At 42.5% G+C, this 17,241-nt stretch overlaps 1 protein-coding gene across 1 annotated transcript in view; it reads right to left on the minus strand.

Annotated features, from left to right (window-relative positions):
* Positions 1-17,241, minus strand: part of LOC135706708 (relaxin receptor 2-like) — a 291,102-nt gene that overhangs the window by 83,833 nt on the left and 190,028 nt on the right. The window contains exons 16-17 of the mRNA XM_065228358.1: positions 16,708-17,181; positions 3,100-3,173 (exon numbers count right to left, since the gene is read on the minus strand). Of these exons, the coding sequence (XP_065084430.1) occupies positions 3,100-3,173; positions 16,708-17,181 (548 nt within the window). The remainder of the gene's footprint in view (positions 1-3,099; positions 3,174-16,707; positions 17,182-17,241) is intronic.

The following is a 17,241-nucleotide window of genomic DNA, read 5'->3' on the forward strand; positions in this document are numbered from 1 at the left end:
TTTTGTCATCACCTTTGCATGGGTCCCATCCCATTGCTCGATTCCGGGCAATGAGATGGCGGACTCACTTGCTAAGGTGGGCGCTATGGAAGGCGATATTTACGATCGACAAATCGCCTACGATGAATTTTCCTTCATTTATCGTCAACAGTCACTCGTCAGCTGGCAGAATAAGTGGAGTGAAGGGAGTTTAGGACGATGGCTATATTCGATCATCCCTAAAGTGTCGAAGAGTCCTTGGTTCAAGGGGTTGGATGTGGGTCGAGACTTCATTCGTATGATGTCTCGCCTCATGTCCAATCACTATTCGTTAAACGCTCACTTGTTCCGTGTTGGGCTGAAGGACAGCAATCTCTGTGAATGTGGACAAGGTTACCAGGACGCAGATCACATTATTTGGTCTTGTGCTGAGCATCGCGGAGTCAGATCTGAACTGTACGATTCCCTTCGGGCTCGAGGTAGACAACCTAATGTTCCAGTTCGAGATATTTTGGCTAGACGCGATCTGGAGGTTATGAAACTCATATATGTTTACTTTGAGAATATTAACATTAGATTGTAAGTTTTATTAACCTTGTGTTTAGTTTGTATTTTGTACGTGTGGGTTTTTTTTATGTTTGTTTTCAAGATGAATAGAAATTAGTTCATGTTTTAGGATTAATTAAAAATTGTATCGTAAACCACATTTCAAACCTCCCTCTCCCTTTTCTGATCCAAAAAAAAATGTAAATCTCCACTAACCTCGAGACAACCGCGAGTATCCGGTCCAGCTCCTTTAACTTTAAATATAAGACATCAATAATGTATAACAAAAATGATAACTCGGCTCTGTAAAGTTAATTCGATTGAGCCTGTACAAATAAAGTAATTAATAAAAAATAAAAAATAAACAATTATACCAATGCAAAAATGGTACAGGCTCTCAATTAATAGCAGTGGAAGTGCATCTAGAACACTAAGTTGAGAGCACGCAATAAGCTAATATGCGATATGCAATAAGCTTGAAATGCGAAGAAGTGTGAAAATGAAAGTGCCTAGGTGTGCCCAGCTGTATTTATAGCACACTGCACACAGGGCAAAAATTGACCAAACCGCGACTAAATTGAATAACTCAGATGCCAAACGGTTTCAGTCAAAATGTTATACATATTCTCAAAGGAAATTCTGCTGAATCGATTGGTGGTAGTCTCATTGGTCGGAGACTTTTGCGTACCGAGATAGAGGGCCGGGATCAACCCGAATTCCCGGTAAAGTAAGAAATGCCACTATCTATCGACATAATTTTACACTTTTCTTAACGTATATTACTGGAAATTGATAGTACTAAGTAGAGGACCAAATACGCCCTCAGGTAAACTCTACTGGCCTAAAGGAGGATCCGGAACGACCGATAAAGTGGCCACATTATAAAAATTGTCCTCGAACCTTGCGATTGTTTCTATGATGTTCAGAATCAAGAGATCAAAGCGTATTTAATATGGAAACTATATTATGGGGCATAGTGGCCATATTCTGGTTCCCCGGATAGTCTGGATTGACCGATAAAGTGGCCACATTATAAAAAATTTGCCAATGAGACTACCACCAATCGATTCAGCAGAATTTTTCCTTTGAGAATATGTATGACATGTTGACTGAAACCGTTTGGCAGCCGAGATCTTCAATTTATTCGCGGTTTTGTCAATTTTTGCCCACTGTGCACTGTGTGGAGTGACCTACCCCTCGATTATAACTACTCAAAACTTCCATAGATAGATCCTTGAACCATTTTTCGAATTCGTATGAATAAATAAATCTAGATATTCTAGTAAATGGAGTATATCGGCATTATTCTTAAAATTATAGACGATTAATTTGGATTATTCTATAAGTCGATAATTCTATAAATCGACAGTCACTTCAAAGGAGTTATGGAGAGTTGACTGTATTTTCAATTTGAATTAATTTATTTTGATCTGGAAGCCCGAAGGAGTTGGAATAGCTTCACCGACTTCGACTTCGAACCCGGCTCCTTAGTCCAGGAAATTCCCTCCGACTCTTCGACTGCAAGACTCTGACTCTACAGCGCTGAACAAAGCAACATTGTGAGGCCTCCAAAACTCAATTAAAAACAATGACTCGGAAAACCACAAAAATCATGCGGGTTCCGTTGAATGCAAGAATCGTTTACAGAAAGCGTAAAAAGCAACGTCATTTAATCCGATTTCAATACTATACTTCCTAACAATATCTGAGTCGCCACTCCATTCTCATGTACACTGTATCAATATCAATTCCACTAACCCCGGTTCATCCACCGAACCTATTACCCATTTCTACATTATTTCACACCCAATCAGTACACGCAAAACAAATGTCTCTTACATCCAATGCATGGCTGGATTTATTACATTATCTGCATGTGTTCCATACAAAAAATGTAATGACAGTTCTTGAAAGCAAGTTTTCCATATTGCACATTTTCGTATAAAACCTTCACGAGATGATTTTCATTTGGGAAAATAAACTTTAAAATTACAAAATTATTAAAAAAAAAAGAAACCTGACCTGTTCATGCGGTCCAACATTGCAATCTCTGCATACTTTTCATGCAAATCTGTAATAGAATCAAACACTTCCCGGTTGGGTGTAGAATCGAAGCGAAACGAACTGGAGAAAGTAGCTATCCATTGAAATGAATGTCACTTTCGCAACAGTTCATGATTCTTTTGACTTCTTTTGCGCTGTAAATATATTTACTAGATTGTGCAACTCATGGATAGAAATATATGGGCCATTGCACTTTGTTGAAGATTGTGGTGTGACATGTTTGCTTTTTTTGTGATGGAAAACTATCAGCATTGCTTCGTTAAAACTAGTGAAAAGAGAACTTTAAATTGAACCTGATAGAATTCGATGAACCATTCCCATCATTATTCACCGATATTGAGCTACATTGCCCGTTACACCAGGATATCATTTCAATCTGAATGGTTCGGCAGTCAGTGCGGATCAATTATGCATCACCGACGCTTGGGATTGACGTCCGGGCTATATCTGAGACATAATCGGCTGCGGGGGTGTTTCAGTCAATCAATCGACGAAACTCGTCCTACTTACCTCCCAAGGCCACCAATTTGACGACAATCACCGGCATCCAGCAGAGGCAATCGGTCGCAACGATGATGGCGAACCTGCAAGAAGACAAAACGAGAAAATCATTGACAAAACAAAATGAAAATCAAAAGGACGTGGGAAATGGTACGACAGGCGGATGGCAGTTACAAGATATCACACGGGATGACCTACCAGACCACCAGCTGGGAGGGCGGATTGTCGTTTGTTTTTGTCCATCGCATTTAACGAGTTTCTTTTTGTTTTCGGAAAATTGATTCTGTCACAACGCCGTATGTGCTATTGATTCAATGTTTCTGGAAAAGAGTATGTAATTCTTCAAAATTTTAGGGACAAATCACACGATGTCAATAGCACAAAAGTACAACTCATCATGAAGCTAAACCATCAAAGATAAAATCGATCGCAACATTTCTCCAAAAATAGAGCCAGAGCATATCCACTAGAGTGGTTCAAAAAAATAGCTCATACATTTTAACATATGAGCAGGTAGCAAACTTTTTCCGTAAAAGATTATGGCAAACTGCTAGGATGATGAGAACATAAATTTCACTGTTCTAAAGCAATTGCCATATAAACTTCAGAGGGCCTGTGCAGTATGAGATTGCATCCAAATAAACTCAAATTTTGCGGCAATGATCAGAACCTGACCGATATTTTGAACCACCCTATTATCCACATCGTCCATCCTCTAGTAAAAGCAAGCACATCCCACACTTTCAAACTTCCATGATTCATTTCCGCTATCCTAAACGAGACTTCCGTACTCGCTTTAAAAGCAATTTTCCCATCCCGGACATCTCGTACCCAGCACATCTCAAAGAAATCGCTGACTACAACAGGGACGAAAAGCCTGATAAAACGAATATTCCCGAGCAGACCCCGATTTAACAAAACCGTGATTGTTCTGTGTACTCCGGAAAATTGAATTCCGCATTCCTTACTCGGAACGACCCACAGCAGAATCATGAAGATGTTTTCCCAATCCAAACAACACAAAAGTGCTCGGATTCTGCATCGCTCCTCCAGTGTGGACTGACTGCAATGGGATCCACTTTGTGTCCATCCATCCGTTCGATTGCTCTTGTCTTGTGCGGTGGCAGGGCACCTATCTATGTACTCCAACGGGCTGCACCACTTTCTAGTCAGTCAGTGGTGGCACTGGAGAGCCCTGTAACACTGAAATGCAATGACATAAAGTACCGATTTACGTCAATAACCGGTGACAGTCGCGTGATTTTGTGGCGCCATGCTCGATTGGTCTGGTCATTTGGTGGGAGCATTCCGGCGTTCGGCTGGCGACACGACAGTCAGAGTGCAGCGGAGCATATACTCGTTGCTAGTTGTTATGCTCGAAAATGTGCGAAAATACGTCCGTTCGACTGCCAACTGGAGACACCAAGCAGGGCAAGTTAGCCGTGCGGATCTGTGGCAGGAGGTTCTCTGATTGCTTTACGAGAACATGATAGTTCGAAATCGGGAGGAAGCGGTGCGCTTGGGTAAAAGTCAAGGTAAACGTTTAAGATTGGGGAGGATGAAAATGTAAAATTGCACCGTTGGCATTTGTTGCCGTGAGAAAATGTAAAGTAAGATTTAATTGGGAAAATTTTCGAAATCTAAGAGACAAATTAGGTGAATACAGTAAATGAAAGTGTCCTTTTAGAATTGGAACAACGACAATTGCGTGTGTTTTGGGATTTAATTCGTGTGTTATGGTTTTTAATAATATCCATAAAACTTTCAGCGGTCAAGGTTGATCAACCAGGTGAAAGGCAACCAGTGGAGCCTTCGAAGACTGTAAGACTGGCGATGTGAAGCCATGGATCGAGTGGAATGGAGACGACTGCTGTGTACAACGAAGGACACCCAGGCCTTAGCCTGACAGGAGCAAGTGTACGAAAGCTGCCCTCAGCGGGACGTGAAAATCGCCATCGTCACCATGAACGCTCAGATAGGAAGGGAGACAATGTATAGACCGGTAATCGGGTATCGAACGAAAGCGGCTAACGATGCGTGAACTTAACAACAACCCGTGGAATGGTAATCCGAAGTACTTTCTTCCTCCGTAAATATATCCACAAAGCTACTTTGAGAACACCTGACCAACATACAGAAATCCAAATCATGCGTTCTTCATGGGTACCAAAATGCACCGGAATCTCGTTAATCCAGACATTTAATTATTTGATGATATAGCTAATAGACAATGACAAAATTTACGTGCTATTTTGAGCATGGAAATCAGCTTTAAAAATATCCAGATTAATGTACTATGTGTAAAGATTTCGAGCATTTACGGTACTCCAAACTTTCCAGAAGTGATTCCGGACATTTTAAACGATGGACCCAGTAGCTCTGGTTGGAGAATCCAGACGTTATCGATGAGGTTTCCAGACAAGATGATCCGATAGCTTCAGGAAAGTCCCGAAGATTTCAGGAAAATTCACTACAGTGTAGACCACCGTGTTTGAACGCAGTTCAAGTTATTTCAGAAAAATTGAAAGATTTTTTTAGCAAACTTCATGGCAGTTCTGAAAACTTCAGCGAGGATAGTCCACAGTTTACTGACAGTTGTCTTACTACAGTGAGTGGTAGTTCCATAAAATCATCCAAAGACCTTCAGCAAAGTTTAGTGAACTTGAGAAACATTTCAAAAACTTCACAGGTGATCCAAAATATTCACGGAAATCCAGAGAACTTCAGCGAAATTAAAAGATCTTTAGGGAACTTCCATTAATTTCAGAGCATTTCCAGGAACCTGATCAAGAGAATTGCAAGATCTTCATACAAGTTCTGTGCACTTCAGGAAAGATAAGAGATTTTCAGGGCAGTCCCATTATTTTCACAAAAAATGTAGAAACTTTAAAAACGTAGTTGAAGATGCTAAATTCAAATAACAGACTAAAGTGGTAATTTTTATATAATAGATGAGGAGATTAAAGTATAGAGTTAATAGTTCCGTTAAAGTACGGCACTGTGAAAACTGCATATAGAGAGTAAAAAGCGAGCAAAAACAACTTTAGGAAGGTACAAATCGGTTTGATCATCTCTCTGTACCAAACTCCTCCTCTCCAACGGGAAAAAATCCATGAAGTTTTGAGAAAAACTTCCCTCGAGTTCTGGAAAGATTTTACTGGAGATCTGAGAAAAACTTTTCTGAACTTCTAGAAAGAACTTTCCCAAAGTTCTGCGAAGAACTACCCTGAAGATATCGGAAGAATTGTATGGCGAACATCTCCGTCGCATGTGCATACCTGCCATGCGGACGGCTGCCAAACCTGCAGGATCAACTCAGCGAAGCCATAGCTAAACTACCGGAACCGCGCATCCTGGTTGGAGATCTGAACGGGCACCACCCAAGCTGGGGCTGCCCCTGCTCCGACCCTCGAAGTGTTAACCTGGTCGGTATTTTCGAGAAGGAAGACATGGTGATTCTGAATGACGGTGTGCTCACGTAGTTTAACGGGCGGCACACTTCTGCCATCTCTTCTATCAGCCGCTGCTTTGCCGGAAAAACTCAGTGGAGCGCGAACACGGATCTCTATGATAGTGACCACTAACCCCATCAAAGTTCAACTTTCGACCGCCATCTTCCCGAAGCGGACTGGGATAGCTATGGAGAAGCCTTTCAGTCCTTGTTTCTACAGCGTAATCCGAACAGCATTGAAGACTTTGCAGAAGTGGTGTACGAAACGGCAACAGCAATTATCCCAAAGACCAGCAGCGTTCCAGGGCGAAAAGCGCTACGCTGGTGGAATGAAGATACGAGGAAAGCCGTTAAAGCCCGGCGTAAAGCACTTCACCATGTGAAGCGCCTTCCTATCGGACATCCCGACCGCGAGGACGCTCTCCGCCACTACCATGAGTCGCACAATCAATGCTGGCAAGAAATCCGTGTCGCCAAACGAACCAGCTGGATGGACTTTCTGGAAGGAATAAATTCGTCACAGTCTTCGGCGGACTTATGCAGTAGGAAACGGCGCATGACTCCGCTCCACGTACAGATTTACGGTGAAGCGGTTTCTGACCCTGCAATTACAGCGGACGAACTCGGCTCGTACTTTGCCGATCTCGCAGCCATCGGGAAGAACGAAGACGAATTCAAGCGGAAAGCTAAGCATTCGACGTCATTCATTGCAAGACAGAGAAATTTCTTCTAACGCTGGGAAGTCGGACATCAACCAGGCATTCTTCTGGCAGGAATTGCAGCATGCCCTCCGATGCAGCAACAGAGAGTCGGCGGGTCCCGACGAAATCGGGTACCCTCTACTCAAGAGGTTACCGACGCCCGGCCAGCTACGGATGCTGGAGCTTTTCAACAATCTCTGGCTCACCAGCTCGTATCCAGCGTCGTGGAAGTTCCAGCCAATAGCCTTGAGGTCCTGGAGCGAATGGTCAACAGGAGGCTAAAGCATTACCTTGAAGCCGAAAACCTGCTAGACCATCAATAGCACGCCTTCCGTCAAGGGTACGGAACGTCAACTTACTTCGCAACGTTAGGGGAGGTCCTCAAGAGTGACCACGATAGCGGTCTCCACACCGAGATCGTCTCGCTGGATATATCGAAGGCCTTGAACAGGACGCGGACGCCCCTCGTCTTAGAGCAGCTTGTCAACTGGAGGTTGTGTGGACCCATGGTTCACTTCATTAAAAATTTCCTGACCGATCGTTCTTTCAGAGTCGCAGTTGACAACACGAGGTCCCAGTTTTTCACAGAAGAGGCGGGCGTCTCACAAGGTTCAGTTATTGCCATTACCCTCTTCCTTGTGGCCATGAACGGAGTTTTCGGAGGACTGCCGAAAAATGTTTACATTTCCGTGTATGCTGACGATGTACTTATCGTAACTATCGGCCCAACAGCAGCACGTAACAGGATCAAGGCCCAGACAGCAATTTCCGCTGTAGCCAGGTGGGCCAGCGCGGTAGGTTTCCAGCTTTCGGCCACCAAAAGCGTCAGGTGCCACGTGTGTCTATCTCGGCACCGTGTCAGTGGGCCACCTATCAAAGTTCAAAGCCAGACTATACCACTGAAGAAGACGGTCCGTATTCTGTAGGTACTTGTTGACCGGTACCTCAACTTCGAGCAGCACTTATTAAGGCGATCCAGAACGATCCAGCCGCAGTAGGATCAACTTGATCCGCACCATCTCTCGCCCCCACCGGTTTAACAATCGCGAAACTCGTTTCCGGGTTGCAAGAGCCATCATCGACAGTCGCCTACTGTACGGTCTTGAGATGACGTGCATCGCCACCGAAAAGCTCGTGCAGATACTAGCACCAACGTTCAACACCTACGTTCGGATTGTCTCCGGTCTTCTTCCGTCAACGCTCGCTGATTCCGCATGCATCGAAGCGGGTATTCTGCCCTTCCGCCATCGTATAACCGCAACGAGAGCCGCTGCCTTTACAGCAATGAACTCCAGAAATGACAGGATCCTTCTCCTCGATGAGGGGAACAGACTCCTCCGCATGACTGCCAATTCGGAGCTCCCCCCAGTGGCCAAGGTCCACTGGTACGGAGACAAAAGTTTGCGCATACCTCAACCAAAAATCAAGAGTCGGATAAAAACCAGGTTCAAGGCTGGAGATAACTCTGCAGCGCTGAGGAGAACAGTAGCCGAACTGCTAGGCTCGGACTACCCAACCCATGCCCACATATACACAGACGGATCGCTTTCCCGAGCCGGGGTCGGAATTGGAGTGGCCGGAATTTCAGCACCGATGAGTAGCAGCCTACCGCCACAATGCTCGGTTTTCTCCGCCGAAGCTGCGGCCATCTTTGTTGCCGTTACAACACCCTCGGACCGCACCCATACTGGTGCTATCCTATTCGTACAGCGTGATACAAGCCCTTACATCTGAGACCCTGACTCGCCCCTGGATACAGGCTATTGTGGAGGCCACACCTCCGAACACGATGTTTTCCTGGATCCCTGGGCACTGCGGTATCCCAGGAAATAGCGAAGTCGACAGCTTGGCAGGGTCTGGACCAGCTGGCCCCCGTTACACCGACGAAGTGCCACTACAGGACATAAAGCGATGGATAGTCAGCAAAATGTGGGAAGCCTGGGAAGCAGAGTGGTGCCAATCCCAATCCCACTTCATCCGAAGAATCAAAGGAACGACGTGCAAATGGACGGATATGTCGAAACTACGGGACCAGAAGGTGGTTTCTCGTCTTAAGACAGGCCATACACGGATCTCACATAGTTTTGGTGGGACGCAGTTCCACAGAATGTGTTACGTTTGCGGAACCACTACATCGGTGGAACACATTCTATGCCTGTGCCCGCAATACTAACAACTACGGGAGCAGTACGCACTTCCCAACAACATTAGGGACATACTGGACGACGAACCTTCCACCTTAGCGACAGTTATTTATTTCCTCAAGGACGCTGGGCTATACAACAACATTTAGGTCCTTTTAACTTTCTTTTGACTGACGGGACATATCTGCCGGACGGGGGATTACCCCTCCTACGGTGGAGCTCCGGTCTTTTTCAAAACCCTGCATAACTTTGATGTACCAGATTGTGTTTTATTTTCTCGTTGCCTGTATTGTTAGTCTTTTTACTGGAATCTGTTTTAATTGCTTCTATTTGAGTACATGTGAATTGTAAGCCAACTCCGTAACAAAAATTTCAGGCAGAACCCCCCCCCCCCCTCTGGGGCCTTCTATTTTATAGAGATGAACTAGCCAACGGCTAAAAATCTCTCTAATGAAGTCCAAAAAAAATATCGTATAAAAATTACCACTTTAGTCTGTTATTTGAAATTAGCATCTTCAACTATGTAAATCGTTGACTTCACGCAGTAGTAATACAAAACATATAGTCAAAGTTCAAAAACGTTCTGAAAAATTAATGGCATTGTGGGAACATAAGGGAAGTTTAAAAACTGGGAAACAGCACATTATCCTTCAGCTACAGGAAACCAGGGAAATCCTGTCAAATACCCCACAACATAGGAATTTTATGAAACGTCGTGACGTGTAGGGACCGTTTTTGAATCTAAGATGCCGAAAATCTATATTCGATGCCATTTGGAACCCAAAATGGCGGCCATCGGTTTTCAGAAAAAGTGTCAAATATCCTAAGATATTTGTATTTTCGGAACGAGGACGACGGGTAGATGCCGAAACTCAATATCAGACGTGAAAATCGATATCCGACGCCATTTTGGAATCCAATATGCCGGCCATCGGGTTTCACAAAAAGTGTGAAATACCCAAAGATCTAGGTATTTTCGAAACGGGGAAGACGCGTAGATGCTGTAAATCGATATTCGATGCCATTTTTAGGGTACTTAGCCTTTCTTTGAAATCAGAAGCTACCATATTGAATTAAAAAAAAAATCCTATGGGGTTGTACGCAATGGTGACGTAGGACTACGTGGTATTATATAATAAATCTTATTTGACGTATGATGCGCGAAGCGTAGCAAGAAGAGCTACTGATTCCGATCAATAGCGGTGCGGCTTCTGCCTCCTTTTATGGATGCTAATGTGGGCTGCAGCTGGTTGCTTGCAGGCAGCCTTTCGTTGTGTACTGGAGAACACCACCCCTCACCACGCGGTGGTTGAATAAACACCGTTTGGTGATACCGGATGGAATTCAACTTTGAAATCTGTGTTAGGGAAATTGCTTTTCGCATGCACTCGGTGATAATTTTAATTATGATAGCAACAGTTGCACATTCGTGCAATTTTCAATAGTGCCATTTTGAAAAATGATAAGGTCTTAAATTTAACAGTTGTGTAGAAATATATCTGATCGATTGGTGATAAAATTATTGAAATTGGTCCGGAGGCAGCTGAGTTATTAACGTTCAAAATCTTTCATAATTTGTTACATGTTGCATTTTCGGTTTTCACAAATCACAGACGTATGACATGGTTTTCCACCCTCTAGATTTTGCCTCGATTCTAAAAATCCTCATATTGAACGGTATTTGACAGTATTTCACACTTTTTCTGAAACAAAGCCTCCATCTTAGATGTTTAAATGGCATCAAACATCGGTTTCTGGCCCCTAGACGTTAATGGAATTTCGAAAATACCCATATTGATGGGAGTAGGACAGTATTTCCCCCTTTTTCTGCAACTAGAAGTCACCATCTTGGGTATCAAGATGGCGTCTGACATCGATTTTGGACATCAACTTGTAATCCACGTTCCGAAAAAAAAGTCGGAATAATCTATGTATTATGCATCGTAGCAAAGCCCCGAATAAATAGCCTTCCATTCTACTGCCGTTATACGCATAACTGTCCCATGTTCTATGTAATCCTTATGCACCGTGGAACTCTTATGCGTATACGGCAGTATACTGATTGAAAGGCCGAGGGGTGTGGGTGACAACATTCAACATTTATTCAAACAAAACTCTCACGTGACACATCAAATCACATGAGAATTCAGAAATAAGATGCCTGGTGGAGAGAAAGAGATTCTAGAGAATATTAAGAGTGATTTTTTCAGCTCTCGCAGTTTCCCTGAAGTTCTCGATATCTCCTTGAGTTATCAAAATCCCTTCTTGAGATTCCGAATTTTTACCGAAGTTCATATATCAGCCTATGAGATCTCAAAAATTTCACGAAATTCTTGGAACTGTCTTGGAGTTTACGTAGCTTTCATAAAGATTTCTAAACTTTCGAAAATTTCTCTAGACTTTGGACTTTCTTGACATTCTCGTGACTTCCCTGAAGTTTTCAGTATTTCTTCAAAGCTCCCACAATTTTCCTTAAATTCATGGAACTGTTCAGTTCCTGATGTCCTTGATCTTGTCAGAGGTTTCTGCAATTTTTCTGAAGTTTTTAACGTTTGATATTCCCGGAACATGCTTTAAAATGATTAAACTTCTAAACATAACTAAACTTCCCTGAAGTTTTCTCGGATGATCATTGAACTTCTCTTGAGTTTTTTTTTCAAATTTCCTCGAAGTTCTTGGAACTTTCCTAAGCTCAACTGGTATTCTATGGATTTATGTTAAATTTCAGAAGTAATATAAAAACTCCTGGGTTTTTATTGATCTCTAGAAAATTTTCGGAACTTCTGTAAGGTTCCCGTTATTTTCCTGAAGTTAAACCGAATAATAAATGGAGTTTAAAGATTTCCTATGGAGTGGATTTTTCTTAATGTTTTCTAGATTTCCCTGAATTGCAATGAACTTTTTAAAAATTCCTGCCTATTTTATGAACTTTCAGAAATTTCCTTGGAGCTCACAGAACATTTTTTAATTTCTCTAAACTTCCCTAAGTTTCCAATCGAACAATTACGTAGGCTAAAAGCTGAACTAGGTTTATTTTTAGCTGAACAAGGCTGATCTGCAGCTTAAATTGTTTGTTGGGTTGTAAGACCTTCCCTGAAGTTCCTTAAATTGTCAAGAAATCCTCGGAACTTCCTTAATGATTCGCCAATCTTTCTGATATTAATGCAGTAAGCTGCCCTAATGGCTGCCATTCTTAAAAAAATTAGAAAAATTTCTGAAATTATTGGAATTTTCCATAGTTTTTTGAAATTTTCCTGAAATTATTGCAAGTGCTCTGAAGTTTCTTTGTCTTGCTTGAAGTTCACCAAACTTTCCTAAAGATAATAAAACAGTCTTAAATCTCCTAACTTATTTAGATTTCCTTAAAAATCTCGGAAATTCTTTAAAGTTCTCTTATATGTTTTTTTTTATATTAATGGGACTGCCTTAAAGTTCTTTGATCTTCGCAGAAGATCCCGCAATTTGTCTCAAGTTCTCGAAACTACGACGAAGCTATCAGAACTTCCCATAAAATTTGTCCGATGGTCATGGAACTTCCGTGAAAATTCCGCAATTTTCCTGAAACTTTAGGAACGTTGCTAAAGTGTTTGGAAAATCCAGAGCTACTCAGAACTACTTTGAAAGTCCTGTAATTTAATTGAAGTCAGTTGAACTACCATGCTGTTCTTTGATCTTTCCTGAGGTTCTCGCATTTCTCTAGAGATAAATGAGAAATTCTGGAAATTTCTTCAAACATCCTTGAAGTTTTCTGGATTTCCATGAAGTTCTTAAATTTCTAAAGTTTTCTGAACTTCTTTGTACTTTTCTGGACATCCCTGTAATTCGCGGAACTTCTAGAAGGTCTCCTAAAACTCTTCGAATATAATGGTTTTATGAGGGTGCTGTAGCCATGATTTAGACTTGAAGAATGCTTCAAAACCTAGATTAAACATGTAATGCTGCTTGGGAATGCTCGGGTCAATATAGATTTATTCTTTAAGTGTGGCGACATTTTTTAAACGTTTGTTTTTATAATGATACATGGAGCAACATATCTAAACTTACAAGCAGAGTTGCGACCTATCACAATCACGATCGCCAAACAGCTGATGGTAGTAACGCTTTGTACATTCCTATCAATGTGCTCGTTGAAGCTCTCTCCATGACCATCCATCAAGTTGACGAAAGAAGTAAAAAGCAACTGATGAATGTCGTCTTCTGTTGTGATCCATCACCGATCTGGTCATTCCCGAAAATCACGACACTCACCTGTGCTCGTTTTCAAGCAGTTGCTGCTTTGCTTGCTTATGTGAGTGAGCCCAACAGCTTCCGTTTCATGTTGCCTGCTTTGTTTGTAACTCACACAGTCGCGCCTGCCGAGACGAACTTGGAATGCGTAGGCATTGTTTTCATTTTCTTCTGTCGTTTCGCTTTTTCTCATGATCGTACTGCAGAAGTCTTCACTGTTTTCGTTGTGCTTTTCATCATCAGTAGCGAGTGTAACGTTTTGCTTGTGAGCAGCGACCATTACTGGTGATTGTTGTTTGCCATGGCTCTAACTCTCACTGCGTGACAAAACGATCTGTCAGTGATAGTCGGTTGATGTGAAGACGAGTGTCACGCAAGTGTCATGATATTTTGCATCACTGCTTACAAGAGACCAGTTCCATAGGATAAAAAAAAAATAAAGAAATTAAGACTCGACCTTCTCCGATTTGCACGACACTTTGGATAATTTTGTTTTAAATGCTGCGCATCCAACTACTACTTCTACTACTTCGATAAACTTTCTCTGTAATATAGCTTGATCGGAGTTGTAGAAGTATAATGATAAATTGCTTGCCTGCATCGTTACAATATACACGGTAAAGGACATAATTTGATCGGAATCGAGAAAAGACAAATCAAAAAAATCCCATTAACACACGTGTATCATCGTTTGTTTGTCATGATAAAATCATAAGAAGATTTCCATTTCTGACATAGCGTTGATCGCTTGTGATTTCGTCAAATTGATATATTTTTTTGATTCCTTAGTTATGGGAAATCATTCACATTAAGCAAAGATGTGACTTTTATACTTTTACGGGCAGTAACTTCAAGAGTTATTTCTTAAGTTATGATGTTTAAAGGCTGATTAAAAGTAAATTGGTACGAACAAAGTGACCTGTAATTCACGATTCAATAAGTTTAAAAAGTTCATTAATGGTTACTTTGCAGTACTTTTATTAAAACTTAAAAGTTACAGCATTAGATGGTTACATTTCCCCAGTTCGAACGAAATCTCGAACCTTCCTCTTGATGGAGCGCAACATTGCGCGCGCAGTGGAAACGGATACGGCATCAGCGCATTTCTTCCATTTTGCCCGCATTTGGTGGATGTCCTTGACTGCCCCGCCGCTTCGTCGAAGACGCTGCTTTGGAATTGCCCAGTATTTTTCTATTGGTCGAGATTCCGGGCGATTCGGAGGATTCATTAGCTTGGAGACAAAATCGATCTTATTGGCAGCATACCACTCCAGAACCACCTTGGAGTAGTGGCAGCCAGCCAAATCAGGCCAAAAGATGATTTTGCCCCTATGCTTGCGGATGAACGGCAATACACGCTTTTTCAGGAATTCTTCGGTGTAAACTTGGGATGTCATCGTCGAGAATGTGACGAATGGTTCCATTTTCAGGTTGCAACTGCAAATCGCTTGCCAAATCATGGCCTTCTTCGCGAACTTGTCGGCAAACGTGAACTTGAATCTTCCCGGCACGTCCCCACGTTCAGTCGCGATGTAAAACTTTTGACCGGGTAGCTGCTTAAAATCGAATTTAACGTATGTTTCGTCATCGATCAAAGTGCAGCCCTTGTGTTTCGTCGAAACACGGTCGCACAAGAGCATTGCACGCTCTTTGGCCACGGAATTCTGCTTCATGTGCCAGTTCGGATATTTACTGGCTTTGTACGACTTGTATCCTCTCCTGGCAAGGATGTTCCGCACCGTTTGAAAGTTTTTGTTGTTCCTTCCGGCCACATCTTGGATTGAAAACCCGGGGTTGGCTTTAACGCACCTTGCTGCGCAGCTGACGATCCCTGGTTCCAGATTTTTCGTAGATCCACTGATTCCTTTCCACACTCAGGGTTTCCTTGTAGATTTTGAGCACTCGACAAACTGTTGTTTTCGGCATCTTCAGCACTTTAGCCAGCTTGGAACACGACCACTCCGAATTTTCCAGGTGTTTGTGCACAATAATGTTTCTTCTTTCGAGTTCCTTTCGACGTTATTTCTGACAGCGTTCGACTACTTTGATCAAACTTGCACCAGTTCTAGATAGAGCCGGAATTAGGGCGTAACAGCTTTTGTAAGCAATGACTTCTCTCGTTGATTTCTAGGAATTCAAGGCACGCCTACACAAACAAACAGCACCATCGGGTAGCGTAAGTCCTCCCCTACTCGATCGTGATGTTGATTTGCCTGCGAGAAATCATCGAGAGATGTCATTGTTTACAAAAGCTGATACACCCTAGTTCCAGCTCTATCTAGAGTTGTTATCTATTGATGAATTGTGTGATGATGTGAAAATGATAATGACGTCAAATCATATGGAATATTTTAAAGTACATCATCAGTTTGATAATTGCATATCTGAAAACTAGGTGTCGCATGGCCAGTTTTACATTTGCGTAAATTCATCAATAGAAGTGTAAGCAAACCACTGTCAAAGATTTTCGATTCCCAAAACTTTGCTTTTAGTCAGCCTTTAAGTAAATTATTAGCCATTTCTTTCTTTCATCTTTTCCAGAGGATTGTTAATTCAATCATAAAGATTAAAGGGCAATTTTAGACTCCTAAACCTTAATATTGAATTCAGACATTTATGGGTAGTTGCAAGAGGTCTTAGAAGTTATTTAAACTTCAGAAATCATATAAATCACCATCAGCGACCTTTTTTTTTCTTTATTGGCGAGACTTTCAGCCAGAGGCTGGTTCATCTCTTAAATCAGCGACCTTAAGGGACAACTCCGAACATATCTTTGGTGGATAATAGAAAGATTTCTAAATGGCTAATTGAGATACTTTGTAGACTGTCCAATAATGCTTTACTATTTAAGCTGTTATTTTTCAACTTCAGAAACCTTATGAACCATCTTTGATGGTTTTGTGATCAATATGTCCATGGTTTACGGTTCACATTTTTTACCTGTTGTACTTTTACTTGAAAATGAAAACAAATAAAATCCTCGAAAGGATTTCCTCCCGTGCATAGCAATGTAGCGCAAAGTAAAGCAGCAAATCCTCCCATCCCGCATTCCCCACCGAACAGCCCACAATAGCAAAGCAAAGAGTCAACTCACCTTCGGGCCACTATCTTCTCCCGGCAGTTGAGCGTATTCCGTGTTTCGTTTCGAGACACCCGGATCGCCTGCAACATCCGCAGGTAGGACGTCCCGATGAACAGCAGCGAGAATGTGTTAACAAGGATGAACAGCCCGGCCGAGTACTCCCAGCCCATGGCGTACGGGTCGTGAATGTGAATCGAAAGGCACACTCCGTTGCTTCCGTAGAAATGCGGTCCGAAATAGTCGGTCGCCGAGAGGGGAGCTGCCGCCGCCGAGGCCGCCACGCCCCAGAGCAGTGCCAGGCGCATGATGACACGTGTTTTGCTGCCGGAACGCTGGTACAGTGGCCGGGTGACAGAAATCAATCGGTCCCAGGTGACCAGGGTCAGCAGCAGCGTCGACGATTGACAGCTCAGTGTGCTAAGGAAACCACTGAAGGCACACAATCCACTGGTTCGCCATTCTTCCTCGTGCAGTATGTATTGTCCCCTGTTTACGCCCGGGAATAGACAATAGAATCAATTAATAGCACAACTACGGTCGACTGAT

Source organism: Ochlerotatus camptorhynchus, unplaced genomic scaffold (genome assembly GCF_037179485.1).
Source record: "Ochlerotatus camptorhynchus isolate MF236.1 unplaced genomic scaffold, CSIRO-AGI_Acam_v1.1 ptg000289l, whole genome shotgun sequence".
NCBI classification, from domain to species: Eukaryota; Metazoa; Arthropoda; class Insecta; order Diptera; family Culicidae; genus Ochlerotatus; species Ochlerotatus camptorhynchus.